Below are 10,000 nucleotides of genomic sequence, written 5' to 3'. Positions count from 1 at the left end.
AGGTGTGAAGCACTAGCAGAAATTATATGGCTTAATCGACACCAGATAAAAGAATGTGAGCGACACCAGACTAAGATACCCATAGCTCCTCCTGGTGGTGTGGACATGCTACCAACTCTAAATTCTCACATCACGCGTCTCTTGTCATCACTGGTTACCAGGTAATTAGAATGATGTTTATGTTATGTAGATATACTTGTAAAAAATATAGAATATGTATTTGAATTACTAAGTTTTTAGTGTTAGAAACCATATTTGATGATAGGCTTTACATTGCTATTTCCTTTTACTTGCAGTACATTTATTATTGAGAAACAGCCACCACAAGTGATGAAGACAAACACACGTTTCACAGCAACTGTCCGTTTACTCGTGGGAGGCAAATTAAATGTGAACATGACACCACCCCAGGTGCGAGTCTCAATCATCAGCGAAGCTCAGGCTAATGCTCTGCTGAAGAATGACCAAATGAACAAGGGGGAACAATCTGGTGAGATCCTGAACAATACTGGAACTATGGAGTATAACCAGGTGGGTTAAGTAGGTCATATGCATAGATATGTGTATTCATGTATATATATATATATATATATATATATATATATATATATATATATATATATATATATATATATATATATATATGTTAAATGTATTTATTTGCTGTGATGGAGTCTGCCAGTATAAATTTCATGCAATGAAGGAATGATTTTAGGTTGTGAATGTGAAAGTGTAAATTAAATGCTAGAACGGACAACTGTAGACCTGGAAGTTAAGTAAACACATATTAGAAAAACAATTATAATCACATACCATCATATAACTCAAATGAATATGAATAAACCTTTCAAAGTTTTTAGATACAAGACCTATGATTAATTTGTGTGAATGAGTAACATCTATATTTTCATGAAAATGGTACAAAGGACTTTGTTTTTAGACTGGATTGATTTTATCACAGTATATTTGTATCATTTTGGTAATTTCATTCAACTTAATATCCTCACTTTGCAGGGTACAAGGCAGCTTTCAGTTAGTTTCCGTAATATGCAGCTGAGGAAGATCAAGAGAGCCGAGAAAAAGGGCACAGAGTCGGTGATGGATGAGAAATTCTCCCTGCTTTTCCAGTCGCAATTCAGCGTTGGAGGCGGAGAACTTGTTTTCCAAGTAATTATTGTTTATGTTGATGTATTTATTTTCATGTTTTGTTATGATTTCTTATTATTATTATTTTTTTTTTGTATATGATTTTTCTTACTTTTTGTACCTAAAGGATTTGAACTCAAGTGTTGGGGTAAATTCTATTTAGTCAAAATAAAAAGGATTCATTACTTTTGAGGGAGTACCATGAATTGTGTTCCTTATCATTACCCAAGGTTTATTGTTCTTCTAAATAATCCAACCTATGTGATTTTTCTTTACCAGGTGTGGACTCTGTCACTACCAGTTGTAGTTATTGTCCATGGCAATCAGGAGCCTCATGCTTGGGCGACAGTGTCATGGGATAATGCTTTTGCAGAACAGGGCCGCATTCCTTTCACTGTTCCAGAAAAGGTTATTATCCTAAGCAATACATCGCTTACTTAATTGTCAATAAAATCAGGTTCTCTTCAATTTCATATGAAGTAAAGTAAATTGAATGAACAGTTGTTTTTTGTATTCATTTAAATTCTGTCAAGGAACCAAAGCACACTGTGCAAGTGAGTATTATAAAACTTTGGGATAATTGCATGATGTCACTAATTAAGGAATTTCATAATATCAGTAATTAATGCTTTTCCTACTTGAAATGGCTAGGTACCATGGCCACAGATTGCAGATATGCTTGACACCAAATTCAAAGCTGCCACTGGAAGGGGACTAACAGAAGACAACCTGAAATTCTTAGCCGGAAAAGCCTTCAGGTATTCCTTTTATTATTTTATTTGTATTTCTTTCCGTCAGAAAGCGCTAGATTAAAATTACCATGAAAAATAAGTATATGGAAAGAAATCCTAATGTCTGCTATTTTATCCAATTTTGCAGGAATCCACAAGTCCAAGATTTTACAAACATGATGCTCTCGTGGTCCCAGTTCTGTAAGGAGCCCCTGTCCGAGCGAAACTTCACATTTTGGGAGTGGTTCTTTGCAGTGATGAAGGTATGACTATTGCAAAATACTTTATAAAACATATTGCATATATCATCATATGCATGCTTTGTAGGAGTTGTCTAATGATCATGCGAGATAGCTGTCAAAATTAATGATTTGGTATGTTATATCCATTTTTCCAAATTTCTTGTATTGTTTGGAGAATAACCTATTTTCATAAATTATAATAGTTTTTGCTAAATAACATTGTTCATTGATTTTCTTGTTAAGAGCATCCCTTTTCTCTCCCCTCTTCCCACCCCTTTTTTTAATAGGTCACTAGAGAACACTTGCGCCAACAATGGAATGATGGCTCCATCATGGGCTTTGTTGGCAGACGCCAGGCTGAAGAGATGCTGAAGAATTCCAAGTCAGGCACTTTCCTGCTCCGTTTCTCAGACTCTGAATTGGGAGGGGTGACCATTGCCTGGATGTATGAAGATACTACTAAAGGTTAGGATGAGTTTCAATTTGTTTTGTGTTTTTTCTTAGAGTTTGTCACAACTACTACTTGTGGATTTATTCCATTGTTATTGTTGGTGATTTTATCTAGCATCAATCACCCTTCTGATCTTTGTTATGGTCTTAATTTTTTTTTAAGGATAGGGGGAGTTAAAACTATTGATAGGCTTTTTCTAAATATTGTAGACATTCAAAACATTTTTTATTCCTTATTTTGCCTTCAGATAATCTGTTTTGATATATTGTCTGTAAAGATATAAATTATTTATCCTACATACCTTTCTTACCATCATGATTGCACAATTTTTTGTTTCTAATCTTTCTAAATAATAAACCTTTCTCTGTTGCAGCCTGTCAGCGTGATGTATTCATGCTACAGCCATTCACCAGTAAAGCCTTCGCCATCCGTCCTCTAGCTGATGTGATCGCTGATTTGAATTACCTCCTTTACCTTTATCCGAATGTGCCTAAGGATCAAGCCTTTGGAAAGTACTACACGCCACAGGGAGAGCAACAGCCCACTACTAATAATGGTTATGTAAAGCCACAACTTAAGACCCATGTACCAGGGTAAGCCTTGAGTAGGGAATGTCAACTACTGTGATGGTCTTTACTGTTTTTCCCCTTCTTTTGTTGAATTTTTTAAATGATGTTTTCTTGTCGGGGGATGGAGGGTGAATGTGTGTTTTTGCCACTTTTTATTGGTTTCTCAGAAGCATAATGCAAAGGTACTGATAGATTGAAATTAAAGTTAATGAGTGTTGCCCATAGATGTGAAAGGATAGAATTCTCCATCAGAAAGAGGAAATTCATTGCTTCTGTTTTTTGCGGTAGACTTGTGTACTTTTGAAACTGGAGTGTGGAATTCATTTTAGGCATTTTTAAGTATTGGTAAAGGTTTTCACTCCATGAGTGTTTTCTAGTTTAAATGCAGCATTTATTCAGTCTTTCTTTATTTTATATTTTGGATAGCCAGATACTGCTGTCAGTACTAGTCCCTATGTCTTGCCGAAAGCATTGTTTGCAGTGTTAGATATTGTTAGAATGACTTTATTTCATATATTTATGAGATTATACAAAATTGCCCGTTATGTGGTATTGTTTTGTATCAGAATTGTTTGTAGAAGTGGTCTTGATAATGTCTAATCTTCTGATTCCCCACAAATTATACTGTCAGATACAGTTTGAGAATAGTAGATAGGTTTTTCTGCATTGTGGGTTTTTTTTTTTTTTTATGCAGTTTAGTGGTGTAAAGAAGGCAGTTCACACATCTCTGTGTTGAAGGGAATTAGTAATTCAGAATTCAGTCTTTTCATGATTGAAAGATCCATTTTGATTTTACTCAGTGGAATACTTTGGACACAGGCAACAATTATACATTAGTTGCCATAACCTAATATTAGATTTTGAAAGGATACTGTTTAAATACAAGATTATACATTGGTGTTTGGTCTAATACAGTGTTTTTCAAACTATTTAATATGATGGCACACTTACCCCTTTTCATATGTACATATATATATATATATATATATATATATATATATATATATATATATATATATATATATATTGTTATTGAGATACACACTTAATTTATTGGTGAGAATCTTTGTTCACATAAATACAAGGTTGAAGACTAGAGAAGAGGTTTTTAGCTAAATTTGGAAATTGTTTCTCAATATCAATCCATAAAGTTTCAAGTAACACTTCCTTGTATTGGGTTTTAGAGTGCAGTCATTATGGAAGTCCAATTAATGTGAGGAATTCTGGAAAAATAGAAAATTGAGATACCAGTTGATACACACCTAGGGAATCACTACTCTAATACTAGATAATTGTATTAAGAAGATGCACAAAACTTTGTTATATCAATTCTACATAGTCTTCCATATGCCTTGGAGAACATAATTCACAAATTATAAAGCATTTGCACATATAGAAGATATAGAATGGAAACCATTTTGATACTAAAATCACATTATTTGCTCCAGAGTTTTTAGGTTGCACTGTACAGCTTTCCATATGCATCTGATTTTACCATTCACTTGTTTCATTAATTGTTAGAGATATATATGGTTAGAGTTTAATTTCACAGCTTGTCCAAGAGTTATTAGTTTTTCTGTGCAATATATTGCAGCTGGTCACTTTATTTTGCTGCAAAAGAAGTAGATCAGCATAGACAACTTGACTTTGGATAGGTTGGTATGTACAAATTTTTATATTTTCTCATATCAAAGGAGCCAACAATTGTTCATGTTTTAGTATCATTTATTTTCAGCTTATGGATGATTTACTAGATTCAGAAGACCCAATAATTTTAATATATTAATTCCTCTTTTTCTGTCAAAGGCAGTTCAGTGCTGTGTATGATATTTCCATTACTTTTGTTTATGTAAAGCATATTCTAATATATTCTTATCAGATTTGGTATTGAATATATTTAATTGCTGTTAATGATTTTTGTGATCTTAATTCTTTTGTGTGTGTTTCTGTATAGGTGGAAGATATATGTCTCAAAAAGTAATCTATCCTACATACACATGTCCACATGCTCAAAAGTGGCAGTTAAAAAAATAGAGACAGGCAGAGACAGACAGACAGAGTCTCTTATCTGCATCAGTTATGATTAATGATAAGTAGAAACTGAATGAAAATGTTTAGATGAGCAAATCTAGAGAAACCATTAGGCTATTATCCTTCTTGTGCATTCAATAAATTTGTTTCTATTTCCAGACTTATAGCCTTGAAAGATCTAGGGGAGGTTTACTTTATGTTTTTTTTTTTTTTTTTTTTTTTCATGCAAGCTAATATATCTTTGGCATAAAAAAGATTGGTCTGCATTCCCAGTGAAAAAGAAAAAGGTTTTGCTGAATATGTTTAAATTTATTGATATGACTATGAAAATATATAATCAAATTCACAGGATTAAAAAAAAAAATTATATTGAAATAGGTCAGATTTTTTAAGGTATGTACTATATAGCAAGAAGTGTATATAGTATCCTAATCAAATTTTGATTAGACAAATCATTTTTAAGAAAATAGAAAAATGGCAGGCTATTGCCTGGGCCGTGGCAAAATCCAGCATTGTTTTGTTTGCATTTTTGTGTTTAGGGAAGATCCTCCATTTGAGATTGGATTGACTCATTTGGATTTTGAGTTCTGCCAGCCAAACACTTCAGCATCATGTCATCTTGAGTCAATCGTTCATAGACTTCTTTTATGAACTGCTGCTGATATTCTTTGCCAGTTCTTCCAGTCTTGATTTCTTTATTATTATGTTGGTGTTATTTGTAGTAGGTTCTATCTTTTTCTTTTCTATGCTGACATCTGAACACGTAGAGGAGAGGGCGTGGACACGAGAGAGATGGAGGGGACAGGGTGATACTCTGGGTCTACATCACGCTGTCCTGCTATAGCGATTTCTTTCTCTAAAACCGCTGTATCTTTTTTGACAAATTTTGTTTTACGAGCCCTCTCTGTTTTTTTATGATGTGACAAGATATAACTTTTCCGTTTTAGCATCGTAATTAATCTTCAGACACTGAGTTCAGTGATGTGCGAGGAGACCGTGCTACTGCGTAGATACACTTTCGTTGGGAGCTTACAAAGCACTGGTGAGAGGAGACTGTGCTGGTTCGCTAGCCTCGCACAGGACCCCATAGGATGAAACTGCCAAAACAAATTTTATCATATATTATATCTATAGGAAAAAATAATGCGATACAAATAGCTTCTCCGAAGTCATAATCATGACGCCCCCTACACCCTCTTGAATATATACATTTAAGCCTACTTATAATAGAGATACAGTGATGATATTTTCAGAGAATGAAGTCAGATGATCAAGAAAGGTGTTGCCAGATTTTCTTATTTTTAATCTTTTTGTTTTCCCGCTAAAAATCGCGATATTTGGCCCCTTAACCCATTGGAGTCAGTTGACGTGATGACACATTTTGTGGTTTTTGCGTCAGGCGCCCGGGACGGGATATTAGCGCAAGCCCGGTGCTCGAGTTGAGCAAGCGGGCAGCCCAGGCTCGCGGCTTGTGCATCCAAGAATCTCGAGGCGTTAGGCTTATGCGTTTGAGAACCCCAGTATTGCAACTGTGCAAAACCGGAACGGCCCCGGCGTGAATGGATTAATTGATTTCATAGTAAAGACCCCAAAATCTAGTATGTGTAGGATAAAAATGTATTGATGCATAATAAAATTAAAGTTAAATTTGACATTTATATAATTTTGATGGAAATTGGGTCAAAGTGTGTGAATGGGTTAAATGCAGGATTTTTTATGTATTTGTTGTGTCAGTATATATGTTTTTATCACTCAGTATATGTGCATTTCTGTGTTATTGAATTTTATGGTTTATGGCTATGTCAGTGTCTATGTTCATATCACACTCAGTTATATGTGCATTTCTGTGTAATTGAATTTTTAAAAACCATCTTATTTATTGCAGGTTAACTATGGAGGTATTAAAGATATATAAGTACTAGTTCACAAGTGTATGATATTTCAGATGGTCAGGCGATCCCATGGATTCATATCCCAACACACCTCAAACTATATACGGTGGCATGGGTGGTCCTCCGTCCGTTAGTTCAAATCCTTCTGACTGTGTCTCAACGTAAGTACAAACATTGAAGTTTTCTCATGTAAAAGTCTTGATGTGAAAGCTCTTTCAAAAGTCTTATCTGAGAGTAACTATTTATGTATGGGAAATATATTTTTTTTTTTCATAATCAATTCTTCCAGTTATTATACATTGAGGGTAATGATTATTTACTCATATTTTACTGGCATCAACTATAGGTGGCCAACCTATTGTAACTGCTACAACTATTTTAAAATTTAGTGAGCTTATTTAACCTTTTGGAACAAGTATGATTCAGTAGTAAGGGATACTACAGGACATTAAGTTAATTTACTTGCAATGCAGTATTATTACCTTTCATTGAGGATATTTAGATAATATAATTTGCTAGAAACCATCAAACAATTTTAATTGATTTACATTATGCTGGTTTATTTTCATCTACTATGTTTTTGCATTTATCAGGGCTGTTATGCAAGTGATAAACTCTGTTACCTCATTTATGATACCTAGATTTTTGTTAAGTATACAGAAATTTGAAATGATTTTTTTTAGTCATTAATTTTTTATGGAACTGAAGGTTTTATATAATTTTCATCTTGCTTTTACAATTTCTTTTGTTTATTTAAGCCAGTTGCCTTCTTGAACAGCAACCCAAAATTCAGCCAATCAAGTGGATCCATGTACTCATAAAACCATACTTTGATTGTTTTTTAAGTGTTTAGGGACTAAGTAGAATTTTAGAATATGAAAGCTACAACAACTATTATAATTGCCAGATCCAGTTTCCTGATTAACAGGACTGTACCAGAATTTCCTGGATTATTCAAGATATCTTGAACACAGTTTCATCCACCAAGTCTAAGTACTATGTTAATAACGCAAAAACATAAACGGAAGAAATTATACTGTTATAATTAAAATAATGCAGGTGATATTTACCATTAGGTTTGCCATTTGTTAGCCACTTATAGTATCACAGGAGACATCAAACATTTAGCTTTCACTAATATTAACTTACCACTATATTCCTTGACCCTCTGTCCACTGCTGTCCCCCCCCCTCCCCCTCAGTACTTTGAATACAAGCCATTACACTTTATTGCCATTTATTGGAATATGATTAACAGGTGAAGTTTGATATATCCCAAGAATAGGGCATATTGTAAAATTAACCCATTCCCGACGGGGGAATTCTAGCCTTGAATGGGAATGCCGGGCGGGCGAATTATTAGGGCCTAAATCACCGGCATGGCGGGCCAATATACTGTGCAGTGGGCAAATGGCTTTTGAATGCGCGGTACACATGCTGTACCACCCGTCCTGTGTGGGTTAATATCTGATCAATAGATGGAAATAACCACTTAGATCATAATCTAATGGGATATCTTGGTGACTAAAGTTGTCCGACATGACAAATTCCTTATGCAAGGTTCTATTGGCTTTCATTGAGACAGGATAGATTTAAAAGTTGGTGTCAGATCAGAAGATCATCTAGTAACCCGCTCTTAGAGAAGAGCAGTTGGAGACTGAATGGTTGAGTGTTAAGGCAGCTGTGCTTAGTCAACTGTTGGCCACTGCAGTTTTGATGGTGTATTGTTACAAATTTGCAATCAACAAGGCAGTAAAACAATGATTGACACACCTTAGTGACCAACATGACAAATTATCACATTTCTCTATAAGTTTATAAACCAATGCAACATTTTTTTGGTCAAGGAAAGAATATATTTTTTTTTTACCAGATAGGTACTGGAAATATTTCAACTTGTCCCCCCCCCTCCCCTAACTGTAATATTGCCTGATTTGATAAGCTTCACCATGCTAAATTTTGGTAAATCATATATCAGTGTGGCTGTAGGAAGCTTGCCAGACACTACCAGAGTAAACAATACTCAGACATCTCATTTACAGAAAAAAAAGTGCACATCTCATCAGTTTTTGACACAATAGAATGTCAGTTCAAAATGTTTCAAGCCAAAATCAGGGGGAACAAAATATACATTGACTGGCTTAGAGAAACTGATTTAGGGGGACATCCAGTTTAGATGTGATAGGTAAAGATTTTATTGAGCGTCGCCATATGTACTTTATAGTTTTGTTTCAAATTGTTCCTTTGATAGAATAACTTAGAGTCCTTGGTTCAATTGAATTGATACAGCAGATTGACAGTAGGAACTGTCCATCCAGCGATAGAATGTACTTTTATTTAGAAGAAAAGCCTAATAATCACAGTAAGAATAGAGTCCTCTTGATTTTGAAGAGTTATGTTACCAGTCTAAAAGAAGAAAAAAAGGTAAAGAAGACAAAAAGTAATGCCTGATTGAGAAAAGTATTTGTTCAATTTCTTTGTCTTTGTAATATCATTGCAATATAGTGCTTGCTTCCTCTTCTTTTTATTGGATTTTGGTTAATCCCTTTTTTTTTTTAAATATTACTTCAGTTTTTCCATGTTGAAGCATTAGGTTGGTGGTTTTAAGTTTAACATTTCTCAATATTTTAGCACAACATATTTAAGATCAGGAAATAAAAAAGGAAGATGCACTTATGATGGCTTACAAACAAAATGTAAATCAATATTGATATTGTTATTTTTGTTATTTTGATTATTTTTCTTACTAATGATTATATAATTATTATTATCTCATAGTTAATGACTAGGTTAATATCATAGCTATTGTTGCTGAAAGTTAAATGGCAAGGTTGATAGAAATTGAGTTATTTATTTAATACTTTTTTGTCAAATGTAGGCTATCTTTATTTATCAGTAAACTGATGACATGAAAGAGCTTTCACACAAGTCAACATTGT

General features: G+C 34.0%; 1 protein-coding gene across 19 annotated transcripts in view; it reads left to right on the top strand.

Moving 5' to 3' along the window:
- Nucleotides 1-10,000, top strand: part of Stat92E (Signal transducer and transcription activator Stat92E) — a 58,091-nt gene that overhangs the window by 25,025 nt on the left and 23,066 nt on the right. For all 19 annotated transcript variants that reach the window (XM_043035349.2, XM_043035348.2, XM_043035347.2 and 16 more), the window contains 9 exons: nt 3-161; nt 297-531; nt 1,015-1,167; nt 1,426-1,554; nt 1,798-1,904; nt 2,026-2,140; nt 2,407-2,584; nt 2,944-3,163; nt 7,116-7,223. In XM_043035349.2, coding sequence (XP_042891283.1) covers nt 3-161; nt 297-531; nt 1,015-1,167; nt 1,426-1,554; nt 1,798-1,904; nt 2,026-2,140; nt 2,407-2,584; nt 2,944-3,163; nt 7,116-7,223 — 1,404 coding nt within the window. The remainder of the gene's footprint in view (nt 1-2; nt 162-296; nt 532-1,014; nt 1,168-1,425; nt 1,555-1,797; nt 1,905-2,025; nt 2,141-2,406; nt 2,585-2,943; nt 3,164-7,115; nt 7,224-10,000) is intronic.

Source organism: Penaeus japonicus, unplaced genomic scaffold, assembly GCF_977035675.1.
Source record: "Penaeus japonicus unplaced genomic scaffold, GWHDUDI00000001_assembly GWHDUDI00000030, whole genome shotgun sequence".
Lineage (NCBI taxonomy): Eukaryota > Metazoa > Arthropoda > Malacostraca > Decapoda > Penaeidae > Penaeus > Penaeus japonicus.
The sequence above is the reverse complement of the archived record's forward strand: the minus strand, read 5'-3'. Positions and strand labels throughout refer to the sequence as shown.